The sequence below is a fragment of the Ooceraea biroi genome, chromosome 2, assembly GCF_003672135.1.
Source record: "Ooceraea biroi isolate clonal line C1 chromosome 2, Obir_v5.4, whole genome shotgun sequence".
Lineage (NCBI taxonomy): Eukaryota > Metazoa > Arthropoda > Insecta > Hymenoptera > Formicidae > Ooceraea > Ooceraea biroi.
The window spans coordinates 979,067-994,084 of NC_039507.1; the positions used below are offsets into that span (position 1 = coordinate 979,067).

Consider the following 15,018-nt stretch of genomic DNA (forward strand, 5'->3'; position numbering starts at 1 on the left):
AACACGTGATTGGCGACGTGCGACGCGCGATATCCAATGAGCGTATAGGTTTTATAGGAAGAGTTAACGTAGCTATACTGTAAGATATGTAACCAGAGAGAAGCCTGAGAGCGGTCACGCTCGCGTTTTAACTGTAACGCCTCAAACGTGGACATTGAAGTGATTCTGTCTCTATTGCTCACTGAATATTGAATAAAGGTAGAATGACGCCGCGAGCGTTGGGAGCGTCAAGTGGAACGCATATGTCCACGTTTGAGGCGTTACAGTTAAAACGCGAGCGTGACCGCTCTCAGGCTTCTCTGATGTAACAATATTAGTTGATCATAAAATTGATAAAATATACTGTCAGTGGAATAAAATATTAGTGACTAAAGATGTTTCAACGAAAAATTAGATTGTGGCCCTAAGAAGGGCCGTTCGATTGTTTTTTCCATGAAAAAACACTGCTTAACCACCAAATCCATATAGAGTTCTGCCTTGACGTTTCAGGGCATAGACGACGTCCATGGCTGTCACAGTCTTCCTTTTAGCATGCTCAGTGTACGTAACTGCATCACGAATAACATTTTCGAGGAAGACCTTTAATACACCTCGAGTTTCCTCGTAGATCAAGCCAGAGATTCGCTTGACGCCACCACGTCTAGCTAATCGACGAATGGCTGGTTTGGTGATACCCTGGATATTATCACGCAGAACCTTCCTATGACGCTTCGCACCTCCTTTTCCCAATCCTTTGCCTCCCTTACCGCGACCAGTCATCTTTAGATCTTGCTTCGGACACGTACGACACTTCGGTAGAAAATGGTTGGGCTGATCACCTGGCCCGTGTTTATATACGCAGAGTACCAAATGTATCCCCACTACTGGATCAGTAGCCAATGATTGACGCTGCAGAGTTCCAAATGTATCCCCACTACTGTATCAGTAACCAATGACTGACGCTGCAGTAGAAATAAAGATAATGTAATGGCAGTAGATTAATAATTAATACACACATGTACACACACAAGAAAAACTGCATGGACTTGTTCTTTACTATAAACAATTGTTTTAGTAATGTTATTAAATTTAACCTTCGCTCTCTTTTACTCGCTCCTTCTATACATATAATGTAAAAAGATAAATTACGTTAATCTTCTTAGAGTGATACTTTCATTTAGTGAAATTTAATTGTAATAATGTTAGATTGTTATTATTCAAAGACTCAACAATTGCAATATTTAATACTTTATTGTGTTTGCATGTATTAACTGTAATGCATATATAAAAGGCTTATAAGTCGTTACTTTAATAATTTTTTAAACGATGAAAACATGAAAATAAAAACAGAGATAGAAATAGAAATGGAGAGTAAAAATCATAACATTTTTTGATGAAATGTTTTATTTCATTGTGAAACAGAGGAAAAGAGTGATGACACAAATAACACTGAAATATCTATAAAACAGTGATAACCTTTGTATAACATCGCAATAATATTGAATTTATATTGCTCATATTCACATACGTATGAAGCACAATGCAATGAGAAATAGTTTTATTTTATCAAATTAGGTAGAGTGAAAGAAAGTATATTTGTTTCACTCTTACTTAATTGGACTAGTTCAGAAAAGCAACGAAAAAGAACTGTAGCGACTTTTATCATTTTTATTTTATTTTATTGTAATATATTATACACATCAGATTTTAGATTTCAGATTATATTACACGATTTTAATACATCGCGAGATAGTCGCTCGATATCCCAATCGATACACGAAAACAGGCTATTAAGGGGAAGCTGGAGTTGCTAGTGAACTATTTTTTCACTATAGCGATGGTAATTGCAGTTTCGAAAATTCTCTTTATTACTAGTGCAGAATAAAAAATCCTTTTCCACAAATGAAGTATAGATAGAAAGAAAGTCCGCTCTACAGGACTTTATATTCAAAATGGAAAAAAGTTAGAAAAGACAAATGCAAGTTTTTAACTTTTTTCCATTTTGAATATAAAGTCCTGTAGAGCGGACTTTCTTTCTATCTATACTTCATTTGTGGAAAAGGATTTTTTATTCTGCACAAGCAATAAAGAGAATTTTCGAAACTGCAATTACCATCGCTATAGTGAAAAAATAGTTCACTAGCAACTCCAGCATCCCCTTAATAGCAGTTAGAGTAATAACACGCGGAGCAAATAACCGAGAAACGAAACAAACAGGCGACAAACAGGATTGAGATGTGAGAAATCGACTGGCGATCGTAATAGCGTGCGGACATGTACACTGAGGTGCATAAATGACTTCCTTTTTCGGTGTAAATGGTGTAGATAAGCGCGCCATCTGCGTGGTCGAATGTATGCTTCGCTTATATACACCTATCTACACCGAAAAAGGAAGTCATTTATGCACCTCAGTGTATTCTTCAGGGACAGATTTGTATCTCGACGACGAAATAAACCGGGCTGATCCGAATTTTATCCAGACATTGACGCATATATTTTATTCTTACATTCTATCATTCATTTCCTTCGCGGATCCTTCGAAGATCTTTAAGACGCGCATACCAGGAGAAATAACACGCAGCACCGACGAACGACTAAAGAACAAACCTTGTATATACTATGGTGGCAGTGATTGGTGGTGAATACACCAATTAGATGCGAGAGCTCACTGAGCCGACTGAGCGCTCAGTGAACGTTGAGTCTGCTGAATACAGATGATGAAATACGAACATACCTAAAATACATGAAAAAGGAATCAAAAGAGGCAAAATCTAACCTTATATACTAGTTTCGATCTTTTGAATAAGATTTTCTTATCAGGAGAGACGTTAAAATTAATTAACCTAGCTCGAAACTATAATATTAGACTCCCATAATCATGTCAATCTGTAGGAAACTATTTCCTATCAGTCCTGTTAATTTGTTATGTACAAGGTAATACAAATTGTTTTATAACGATTCTTTTTAATAGAGGTTATGGTTGGAAATCAACTTATTTTTTTATGATTTAGAACGTGTATTCATACACGTAGACATAAACATTTAAAACAACGTAGGTTTATCGATACACGAATTATTGAAAATTATGTTAATGTTAAGAATATCATGCAACTGATAACGTTATATAATTGTTACTGATGCAAAATTTTAGTCTTATTCAATTTTTAAAAAATAGAAATGTTGGTAAAAACTAAAAGGTTGTATGAAAAGTTATATCTTAATATATTTATATTTGTTGTAAAAGTTATATTTATTATAAAAGTAAAAAAATTTTGTTTTTTGTAATAGGAAATTAGCTACTGCGCAAGAGACACACACAATTATATCCAAGTTGAAACGCAACATAGAAAAGGATATTCTACCGCCAAAGCCAAAGAAACCATTAACTCCATTTATACAGTATTGCATGTCTACAAGAAGCAAATTGCAAAAAGAGAATCCCAACTACTCCTACAAAGATATTGTAAAAAAGGCGTCAGAGCAATGGACAGAACTCGATCCAGCGATAAAGCAAAATTTGCAGAAACAGTTTGCAGAGCAACATTCTATATACAAACAAAAATTAATGGAGTATGAAAACTCCATAACTAGTGATCAAAAGATGCTAGTAAAGGAAGAATTAAGAAAAAAGGAACTTGCCTGGGAAAAAAATCAAATTAAACAGGTTTTTCTTTTCATTAGGATACAGATTTTTAACTCAAAAGTTTTCTAAACTAAATAATGTATGATTGATTTATTTGTGTGTAGAAACTTGTGGCACTCGGGAAACCAAAGCGACCATTAAATGCCTTCTACTTATTCGTGCAGAGTAAAAGAGTTACAAAAGATCCACTAACGCCACAAAAGGTAAGATCTCATATTCGCATCTTGATATTAAATCTTTTGTATTTGCTGTATGTTTTCTTCTAATACAGTCGAATTTTTTTGTTATCTTTTGTATATATGCACATGGCTATGATATGCAGATAGCTAATTTTCCTTTTTCTTAATAAATTATATTTGCTATTAATAACAAAAGTGACATACCTTTTTTTAGGATTGGATGAGTAAGATAAGTAAGGAATGGAAAGATATGACAATGGATGCTAAGAACAAATATGTCACAGAAGCGACAAAATTGTTTGAGAATTATAAGGTTGATGTGAAAAAATGGGAGCAAGATATGATTCAAGCAGGACATCATGATTTGCTGAAACCCAGTATTAAATCTAAACGTGATACCAACATTGACAAAAATAAAAAATAGGATTTAGAGTGCCCCAACCAAATTAAAACAGAACAAATCATTGAATCCATCACTACAGATCACTCGGATGTCAGAACCCAGATAGAGGATAATGATAAAACAGGTTGGGGCACTAATATTGCACATCGTGTACCCAGGAAGATTTACGACGATGTTAACACTGGTAAGAAAGAAATTATATCGATCTGAAAATTATATCTCGTCCAATTTTAAAAATTAAGTGTAAAATGTTACTTACAATCTGTTGCAGATCAACATTACGGATCTACAAAAAGCTTAGTACTTTACGATAACAGAAAGAACTTACAATATTTAATGAAGTATTCAAAAGACGCGGCAAAAGATGCATCAAAAAATTATGATATTAAATCAGAGAGGCAAGTTCGTGACACGTACACCCAGATGTACAAATATTTTATCTCTTTGTGGAACAGATTATCAGCTATACTGTGTATGAAAAAGATTAGTAGAAATTGGAAGATGGTAAGAGAATATGTATTTATTGGCACAGCTATTGGTACTGCTATTGTAATATCAATATTTTGCGTTTTAAATCTCATGTATAAATGATTGTCTCGTTTATATGCCAATTGTCATCAATGCAACTATGCATTTTCTTATTTTTATATATTATACGGTTTGTAATTATCTATCTTCATTTATATAATAAATTTGATTACCTATATAAGATATGTTTGGATTATTATCTTTTTGACAAATTAATTGTTCTTATTTAAAAATTCTGTGTAAAAAGTAAAGTATTAATACCACAACACTTTCTGCTCTTGAAATACATTATACAGCTATTGCATTGTACTAACATTATATCCTTCCATTTTTTTAGAGAAGTATATACTAAAACAAATGGACTATCACACTGGCGTTACCAGCAGACGCAGCTAATGGTTTTTCATGTTTTCAACATTTTACATATCGATCATATTTACACGACTAATAATTTGTGTCTTACATTGAAATAATTATCAATTGTTTTAAAGGATTGACATGGTCCCATCTTTGCTTATACATGTAATCGTGTTACAGTATTTATAAGTTATAAATACTTCATGTACTTACACAGTCTGAACAGCAGTCATAGATTAATGCTTTCAAAGATATTTCATTTTTATTTTTTTACACAGGGTGTATTAACAAAAGTGACTAATACTGAATTAACTATGGAGTTTATAAAATGTCTAAATATCGTATATAAGTTACTAATATAAGAAAAATTTTTATACGAACGTATATAAATGTGCATGGAACTAATTTGGCGTATCTATCATATACACATGCATTGGTGTACAAACATGACTGTTGGTTGCACTGCAATGAGAATAGCATTCGATTTATTTTATTCGATTTTCGAATGTATATTATTTTTGAAGCATCTTTTTCGAGAAAGAATGTCGAATGATTTTCAATGTCATCTGTTCTCCAAAATGTATGATAAATAAACAACGGTCACATGATATGTGGAAGTACTGTATGCCTCTTTGTTTCTTCGGGAAAATGATAAAAATTAAAGCTTCAACAGAAGGTTAAGAAATTAATAATGAATTCTATATTAATATAATTATATTTATAAACAATAATATACATATAAGTAATATATAAAGAATTATAATTATATTATAAAATACTACATAATAATTATATAAAAGGATAACTATAAAGAATATTCAGAAATAATCGATTTTTCTTCTTTTTGAAAAAATGTGGGAATTCCATTTTATTCATGAAATATTCATAGTATTGTAAAACTACATTACTGTATTATTCGTAATTAAATGTACCGAGCCAAATAAAAGTGGCTAAAAAGATATCGTTAATCATTCAGCTGACGAATTTTAGTAATTTGAAGAGTTCATGGATTTGACTCGTACGTATCAGCGACTTATGAGAAGTAATAATTATATAAAGCATCATGATATATTTAAATAGTATATTATCTACATTAAATAATGTATCTAATGATACAATATCTTAAACATATCTTAAATTATATCTTATATATATATATATATATATATATATATATATATATATAAGGATACAATATTTCTCAAATATAACTAATTTATGTAAAATTGTACTTTTACATTATATAAAGGATTATTCTTCATTATATTGTTTATAATAACGCTATGTATTTCATGAAAGTAATTTCAATGTAGTTTTCGTTTTCAAATTATCCATATATTATTTTTTACTTAATTAACGTTTTACATAACACAAGCAACAGTATTGAATATATTACGAATTGACAAATTAAAAATATATTAAAAATTCGCTATACTTAATCATACATACAAATGTAGTATCAGCAGATGTCACATTACTAACAAAACAGGACACTTTTATAATCGTGAAGTAGACGAATCTCAATTCCATGTGTTTCTTTGCATTAAAACATTGGTCCATATCCTGCGAAAGTTTGCATTGCATTATTTACATGAAAGGCATAATTTATCTTACGTACTTTGTACTACACAGATATGTGTGTACTTCTATTTATTTACTAGGATTTGGGGGAGGTCCAAATCTATACATGTCCGGTGGAACGAATCGTGGCGAAAATGGTCTAACTGGCGCCATTAGATGCCGACCTCTTCCCATAGGAGGAATTTGTCCTCTAACTGGAACCATTGGACTTACTACGATCGGTCGCGGAAAATTCTAGAAATATATTATCGAGAAATAAATCCAATTACTAATAAAACCTACGTGCGCGTACTGTTCAGACTGATAAATTTCTTTGAGATTTCACTTACGCTATAATAGATGGGTACGTGTACTGGCTCAATATAATGCGGCGTTAAATCTCTTCTTTCTCTCGATCTCGATTCTCTCTTATTTCTATTTCTATCTCGTTCTCTCTCTCTTCTCTCATGAGAACGTTCACTCGATCTATCATAGTATCGGTCGCGATAAGGTTTTTCTTCCATACATTGCCTGCAAGAGTGATTGTTTAAAAAATGAGACTAATGAAAATATCTTATTAATAATTTCATTTATTTATTACCTGGAATGTGAGTCTCGTTCTCTAGAACGTGAACGATTAATGTTACGTTTACTTGCATCTCTCTCTACATATTTCTCTTTGTAGTCTCTGTGTTTCTCTATGCCATTTCCTCTGAAGCATAGGAGAGAAAACTTTTTATTACTACTATTCTTATTATTATAAACAGCGATTGTCAATCATATGTATGTGTTCGTCAATTCGGACAAAAATACCAATATCCTTAATTTAAATATATTCATTTTTTTGTAAATGTATAATAATATTGCATTACCCATCAATTTTATGATAATCACGGTAATCTATTCTGGCACTTTCACGGTACTTTGAATCTCTGCGAGGTCTGAAATAATCAAAGATAATTTAAATTATAGACATACATATGTATATATGTCTATGATTTTAATAGTCTATATTTACGGCATTATGACAGAGCCAATCAAACGAACCTGGATTGATCGAAAGACAGATGTGCAGGACTGTAACTACGATTCCTCAGAGGACTCAATGATGAAGAACGTCTTCTGGAAGTATGCGACTTGCTTGAAGCTGAAATTGTGCGATATTAAAGCATCTTAATTTGTCAGAAATGCTCTGTGTGTGTGTATAGTCAGAATTCATAGCGCTTTGTAAATACCTGACTGGTTCCTATCTATGGCTACAACTGTACGTTGCTCCTCCACTTCATTCACATTACTTTTTGACTGTTTAATTTCTGCTCGGTCAAATATCGGTTTGGAACCTTCATCTACACAATTTAAACTTAAAGTTTTAATAGCGCGAGTATTAAGTGTACTAAGTATAAATAATAAGTGAAAGAAAGATGCTATAATGATGATACTTCTTCCGACTATCCAAGTAATGTAGTTTTTGTTTTCAAATTATCCATTATTTTTTACTTCATTGATGGTTTTCATAACACGAGCAATAGTATTGACGATATTATGCATTAATAGATTAAAAATATATGAAAAATCTATATTTAAATATACAAATGTAGTATCAGCAGATATCACATTAATGATAAAATAAGAGACTTTATAATCATGAAGTAGGCGAATTTCAGTCAGATCCATGCATCAGCTTTATACAGATAAAAAGATTAAAATGCAGAAAAGAATTCATTATTACAGGGATTGTAATAATAAACTACATGTGACGGATAGTAGGAAATCATTTTTCAATAAAACTACGAGAAATGAAATATTACGAAATCTACAATATGCATGCAATATGAATGTGTATAGCTCCATTTAACTTAAACATAAAAACTAGACTGTATTATTGCATATACAACGTCATGTTTTATGTACAATGATTTTCGATAGAATTTTTGATCTATAAAAACCTCATTTATGTAATGCTTTTTATATATCTCATATGTTCATGACAAATTATTTTAATCAAGCATAGGATCAAACTAGAAATTTAAATCTAATTCAAACTAAATCATATAAAAATTTTTGATAAATTATAAAAATTTATGTATAATTGCATTTTTTCTTCATATGTTGATTTAATTCTTCCTAGATGAAGAATTTATGATTCTTCCTAGATGCAGAATTTATAGGTATGACTCTAATATAATATGTAATTAATGTAACAGTTGGTTATAAAAATATACGTTATAAAAAAAACAAAGTTTTAGAAAGGTTTAGAATTTCATATGTAACATAAAATACGTTTTTCAATGTTTTGATTAAATTTGATTGGAAAATATTTCATCAGTTTTGTATAAATTTTTTGTATACCTTACTTTTTCATAAATTATTAAAATTTATGTGTATTTTCTCTTGATATGTTGATATGATCTTCTTAGATGCAGAATTTATAGTTATGATTCTTCCTAGATACAAAATTTATAGCTATGACTCTGTAACATAATATGTAATTAATGTAACAGTTGGTTATAAAAATATACATTATAAAAAAACAAAGTTTTAAAAATTTGTAGAATTTCTTATGTAACATAAAATACGTTTTTCAATATTTTGGTAAATTTGATTGGAAAATATTTCATCAGTTTTGTATCAATTTTTTGTACATAGTAATGACTAATTTAACTGATGACAGATGATCACTAATTTGACAGTAGCAGATCTTCTATGAAGAGAAATCTTCAGTGAAGATTTGTATCAATCTATAAACATTCCTTTAAAGATACATTACATATTTCCAGATTTGACAATTTATAAGATAATTTTAATTTTAAATAATATATAAGATATTGATAATTTTGTGAAACACTTACCTAAATATTCATGTATTTCTAATTAATATATTCCAGCCTTCTCTTTTATTTTTATAAATTTGTTATATATAAAAGTGATTATTTTAACTGTAGGTTATTTTGTAATCCTGTTATAATCATTACAGTTATGCGATAATTCCAAATTTCAGTTCAGGATACTAAAAGAATAAGACAAAAGCAGAAATTTAATTATCAACATGGACATTGCTTATATTGATAGCTAACTTTATTTACTTACGCCAAAATAGATGAGTACGTATATTGATTCAATATAATACGGTGCCCAGGCAGCACACATTGGTTTCAAAGCCGTTTCATAAACGTTTTAACGTAACGTTTCATAACCATTTTATTGAAACGTTTATTTAGAAGAAAAATGGGTGATTATATAGTTTAACGGAGCACCCTCGGATGACCTGGACCTTGACATATATTATAAAGGTCACCCTCCTGAGTGACCTTCAAAAGGTTTTAGCCGTCGCTCGTTGTTTATTAAAAAGTTGTAAACAAAAGAAGTGGGTAAACCTGAAGAAAAGGAGGCATCTCCGATGACCTTGATCTTGACATATGTTATAACGGTCACTCTCCTAAGTGACCTTCAAAAGGTTTTAGCCGGCGCTCGTGTTCATTAAAAAGTTATTAACAAAATTAATTTAGTGGTTTCGTATGGATTTTCCACCAAGTAACATGCAGAAGGTTTCATCTGTTGCTCGTTGTTTATTAAATAGTTATTAACCAAAAAACTATGCGTGATACTTTTTTGGTTAATAACTATTTAATAAACAACGAGCAACAGATGAAACCTTCTGCATGTTACTTGGTGAGGCGATCTGTGTAATATAGGTCAACTTCAAGTCCTTGCTTCGTGTGAAAAGTCGAAGATCCATACGAAATCACTGAACTTATTTTGTTTATAACTTTTTAATAAACAATGAGCGACGGCTAAAACCTTTTGAAGGTCACTCAGGAGGGTGACCTTTATAATATATGTCAAGGTCAAGGTCATCCGAGGGTGCTCCGTTAAACTATATAATTACCTTTTATATTTTATGAATTACTCTAAATTTCGTGTAATGGAATCTCACTCTTTTGGAATGAGATATCACTTCAAGCAATAATGATTTCAAAAGTTTCAATAGAAAAGAAGAAGAAAAGAGTACTGGATCGGTTTTCTGAATGGTTATTTATAAGGTGATAACGCAAATGTTTCTTGCGAGAACGTCACGCCTGGCCTGACCATCTATCGGTCGCTTGGTGAATCAGAGGCGGGAATCACACACACTTGTGTTGATTTTTGTCTCTTGTTCCATAATCGAGTACATTGAAACGTATGATGTAAAAATAATTAATACTCACAAATTAAGTAGAAATTACTATTTTTTCTATATTAATTATATAATTTCTAATCAATTTAATGAAACACATTTTTCGTTTCTGTGGAAACGTGAAAAATACGTTTTTAAAATTTAGATCTAAAAACGGTTTCCATTTAAACCGTTTCTTAAATGGTACTTTATGTTTCTTAGACATTAGATACGTCTAAGAAACATATATTAGCCTAACATGTGCTGCCTGGATGTTAAATATCTTCTTTTTCTCGATCTATATTTGTTTCTATCATTGCTTCGTTTTCTCTTCTTTCACAAATCTGATTATCAAGTTTATGATAATCAGGACAACTTATTATCGCGATACTTTGAATCTTTGCGATATCTGAAATAGGCGAAAACCATAATTTAAAGTAAGGAATATACATTTATAACATTGTTACAAAGCCGTTCAAACAAACCTGAATTGATCGAAAGATAGATGGGCAGGACTGTAACCATAATTCCTCAAAAGATTCAAGGATGAAGAATATCTTTTGGAAATACGCGAATTAATCGCGAATCGTATTTTTTTTTCTTCTCTGTCGAATATCGGCTTTTTTATTTCTTCTTTGTCGAATATCCACTTTTTAATTTCTTCTTTGTTGAATATCCACATTTTTATTTCTTCTCTGTCGAATATTGGTTTGCAGCCTTCTCCTGTACAGTTTATTACATTCTTCTGATGACGTAAGTATAAATAAATATTACTATAAATACTTACTATGAATATTTTATCTTGAAGTGAGAACTTTTACAATCATTGCGTATATATTTATTCTATATTTCATAGAAAAATTGCATATTAAATATTAAGCTCTTCCTAAGTCGAAAAATTTTTTCGAATTCGATGAACAAATATATATGATTCTTCATTGAGGCGTTGATGTAGTTTAAACATTATTGCTTTGATCATGATGAATGATTTCTTCATTTGTTGCATTTGTTAAATGGTAATTAAGTTTCTGCAACGACCTTGATGACGACCGATGAGCCGAAACTTAAAGAAATGCAAAATTTAAAGAAATGTGATATTTTACCGTCTCTTCTTTTGACGATTACATCTTCGGGATCAAGGATATCTCGTTTCAGTTCAGTAATAGGCCCTTTTTCAGGAATATTTCTGCGAATATCAACTTTAATTCGACGTAGCTCTGTAGTAGTAATCTTGACTAAAGGGCCCTCAGGACCTTTAAACAAAGGTACTGTCCCACTTGTAGATCCATCTAATCTAAAGAGGATTTAAATGTAATTTGTTAAATAATATTTGTCATTATTATGCTTTCTTTGCTAAGATGACCAGATGTTTTCTTCTTCTAGTTTTAATTATAATGGCTATAATCTTCCTAATAAATATATGCTACATTTGTTCATTATTTCGTCCTTTTTTGAAAAATATTATGTTTCTCTTTTTACGTTATTAATGCATTACTTTATAACTTAATTTGTATTATTAAGAATTCTCTGTCGGTAAGAAGATTGTTCTGTGTATTGTTTATTTCTTATTATAATTTTCTTCTTAGCTGAAATGGGCCTGCGTTAAACTTATTTTTAAGTTCTGGTCATCTTGTTTTTTATGTGACACTAACAACCAATGTTTAAAATAGAAGAAAAATATAGCAATTATATTCCATACATAGCAATACGTATCTCTCACTTTTCAAACATACATAGCAATACGCCTAACACTCACTTTTCAAACATAGTACCAGATTTGGAAATACTTGATGTAGATCTTTCTCTGTGCCAAGAGTGCGAGGGAGATGTACTACTACTTCTGCTTCGACTACGATGTGAAGATTTTTCTTTAGCATACTTTAAAGCTTCAGCACGTTTTTTCTCGTATTCTATTATCTTCTGTTGCTTCAATTTTTCATGACGTCTCTCTAATTCCTGTTGAATTTTCCATTGCTCTCTACGCCTCTGTTTCTCTTCTTCTGTTCTTGAATGTAGGAAAGAACCAGCATTGTATCCTTTATTCTGAACTGATTTGGACTCCTCATCACGACGGAGATTTGTCGATCGTGTTGGATTCATTGTTGCAATAAATAAGCAAAGGATCTACTACTGTAATATGTATTGATTCAATTATGGTTTGGTTTTAAATATAAATTATTTCGAATTTAGTTTAAAATAATTAGGCTTTAATTTCTGGCTGTCTGATAATCCTTGTCTTCTTATTGATTACGAATAGTAATATGGCAATTTATTCTTCAAGTTCAATGCACAGTAAACATTTCAAGTATTCTTCAAATTCAATACAATAGTGTGGTAACTGCAATAAAAGATTTAAACATTATAGTCTATTTAATTCTGTATAAACTTTCATTATGTAGTGTAATTATTGTAATTATTGTATTAATATTGCATCAGCAGTTTTCAACTTTAATATAAACGCGTATCATTAAAACCAAAATTCAAACATTTCCATACCGTCAATTAAAATATTTATATGTGTATTAAAATATGTTAGGCCAAAAATATATTCACATATAATTATATTACATATATTATAAACAAAGTATCTGTTTAATACTCATATGTATATGTAATACTGATTGAGAACTGCTGCTTTAGATAATAGCCACAATCTAATTCTAAAACAAGCTTCAAGTTCAAACTGCATTCAAAGAGACACTCGAGGAGTCAACAGCAACAGCTAGCTCCCCGAATGCAGTCTAGGGTAAAAATATTACAATAGCTATTGCAGATATAATGGCAAATAATGCAAATATGAATCGAAGAGGAACAATAAATTTTCTCACGCTTGTTATAAAGAACTGAATAGAGTCATCATCATTATCTGATAGCGAAGAAGAGTTGGATAATTTAGAGACAGTGCATCGGAGGAGAGTTCTATGACTACAGAATTATAATTCAGAGTCACAGGTTATTCGATCATATAAAGGCCAGAGATAGTTCTGAGCTCTGTTTTTTATTACTGCGCTGCTGAACTGGTGCAATAAGTTAGAGTGAGAAAATATATACTTATCTCACTTTAAGGTATTGTACCAGCAGGAATAAAAAACAGACCTCTGATTGAATGTGATCGACCTATACACAAACAATAGGTCTGTTTTTTTATTCCTGCACTGCTGAACTGGTGCAATATATTAAAGTGAGATAAATATATTTTCTCTCACTTTAACGTATTGGATAATTCAAGTGATGATGTAATGCTGTTTCTAGAGTGACGTTGTCAATTTCATAGCGTTAAAAAATGTCTCTTCGAATGCAGTCTAAGTGTATCCATAAAATTAATAGAAATATATAATTAGATTAAAAATATTCACGAGTATAGATATATAAATCTATAAATATATAAGAAATAACCTCTCTGGCAATGAAAACTTACATACATATATCCATTCCAGACAGCACAAAAATCCAAAAGACATCACAAAGATATCTAAGGGCCGATTTTTCCAACTTCTTGGTAAGTTTTACCCGACAGGTAGCGTATCTTTGTCTCTTTTCAGATAAGTCCTAAAAAAGAGATAAAGATATAGTACCTGTCAGGTAAAACTTACCAAGAAGTTGGAACAATCAGCCCTAAAGAACGTCTTTACGTCTTTTAGATATTTCTGCGATGTCTTTTGGATTTTTGTGCTGTCGGGTAGATAAGCGTAAAGTTACAAAATAATTATGCTCACCAAAATGCCCAGCACTCTCTATGATCGATTTATGTTTCTTTATTCTTCTTATTCTTCTAGCAAAGAGTACCGACGACACAAAATCTAGGTATTTGGCACAATACCTTTTTCACAGTATGCTTTTCGACACAACACTCATCACATTAGATTACACAGGTTTCACACATTTCACAGTCTTGCATATATAGGTCTAGAAATGAGGTAGTGGGGGTAGGCCCGCGACTGATATTACATTCATACGACAAAATGTCGGCCATAGCGATTGGTTATCGAATAGAGAGAAATATCTATGTGATATTTGTGGAAAATAAAAATAGAAATTGAATAGAATATAAAGGAGAGATTGCAGAGAAAGATATTTGATCCATTATGATAGCCAATTGATATGTCTGACAAACATTTTGGCTGTGTTCTAAAATTCACTGCCAGTACTGAAACTCTAGTTTATGTCACGTAGTACACTATAGCTTTTCAGCGCTGACAGTGAATTTTGGAACCAG

The 15,018-nt window shown here is 31.1% G+C and overlaps 3 protein-coding genes across 5 annotated transcripts; 1 reads left to right on the top strand and 2 right to left on the bottom strand.

Annotated features, from left to right (window-relative positions):
* Positions 1-328: 328 nt before the first annotated feature.
* On the bottom strand, positions 329-1,422 carry LOC105287912 (histone H4). Its single transcript, XM_011353779.3, has one exon. It carries the CDS (start codon positions 757-759, stop codon positions 448-450), a length of 312 nt encoding a protein of 103 aa, XP_011352081.1. The 5' UTR covers positions 760-1,422; the 3' UTR covers positions 329-447.
* A 1,263-nt stretch (positions 1,423-2,685) lies between these two features.
* LOC105287978 (transcription factor A, mitochondrial) lies at positions 2,686-5,702 on the top strand. Of its 2 annotated transcripts, none has more exons than XM_020034449.2 (6): positions 2,686-2,913; positions 3,268-3,643; positions 3,727-3,825; positions 4,016-4,388; positions 4,476-4,708; positions 5,070-5,702. In XM_020034449.2, the coding sequence occupies exons 1-4, from the start codon at positions 2,858-2,860 to the stop codon at positions 4,223-4,225; spliced, it is 741 nt and encodes a 246-aa protein (XP_019890008.2). In that variant the 5' UTR covers positions 2,686-2,857; the 3' UTR covers positions 4,226-4,388; positions 4,476-4,708; positions 5,070-5,702. The 2 variants fall into 2 exon arrangements, with proteins under 2 accessions (XP_019890008.2, XP_019890009.2); XM_020034450.2 differs by lacking the exon at positions 2,686-2,913 and adding an exon at positions 2,920-3,176.
* Positions 5,703-6,402: 700 nt separating this feature from the next.
* Positions 6,403-14,721, bottom strand: LOC105287916 (uncharacterized protein DDB_G0283697). 2 transcript variants are annotated; one of them, XM_026967854.1, is made up of 10 exons: positions 14,519-14,721; positions 12,559-13,140; positions 11,906-12,096; positions 7,885-7,995; positions 7,697-7,796; positions 7,522-7,590; positions 7,251-7,361; positions 7,000-7,180; positions 6,708-6,904; positions 6,403-6,652 (listed from the first exon to the last, which is right to left on the bottom strand). In XM_026967854.1, the coding sequence occupies exons 2-9, from the start codon at positions 12,900-12,902 to the stop codon at positions 6,740-6,742; spliced, it is 1,272 nt and encodes a 423-aa protein (XP_026823655.1). In that variant the 5' UTR covers positions 12,903-13,140; positions 14,519-14,721; the 3' UTR covers positions 6,403-6,652; positions 6,708-6,739. The 2 variants fall into 2 exon arrangements, with proteins under 2 accessions (XP_026823655.1, XP_011352088.1); XM_011353786.3 differs by having other exon boundaries at positions 6,748-6,904; positions 14,519-14,720.
* Between the last annotated feature and the right edge of the window lie 297 nt (positions 14,722-15,018).

Coding starts and splice junctions, on each gene's coding strand:
- LOC105287912 (XM_011353779.3), bottom strand. CDS start 759: ATGACTGGTCGCGGTAAGGGAGGCAAAGGATTGGGAAAAGGAGGTGCG.
- LOC105287978 (XM_020034449.2), top strand. CDS start 2,858: ATGTCAATCTGTAGGAAACTATTTCCTATCAGTCCTGTTAATTTGTTA. Junction 3,644..3,726: donor AAAAAAATCAAATTAAACAG/GTTTTTCTTTTC, acceptor ATTTGTGTGTAG/AAACTTGTGGCACTCGGGAA. Junction 3,826..4,015: donor ATCCACTAACGCCACAAAAG/GTAAGATCTCAT, acceptor ACCTTTTTTTAG/GATTGGATGAGTAAGATAAG.
- LOC105287916 (XM_011353786.3), bottom strand. CDS start 12,902: ATGAATCCAACACGATCGACAAATCTCCGTCGTGATGAGGAGTCCAAA. Junction 7,591..7,696: donor CTGTCTTTCGATCAATCCAG/GTTCGTTTGATT, acceptor TGATTATTTCAG/ACCTCGCAGAGATTCAAAGT. Junction 7,362..7,521: donor GATTATCATAAAATTGATGG/GTAATGCAATAT, acceptor CCTATGCTTCAG/AGGAAATGGCATAGAGAAAC.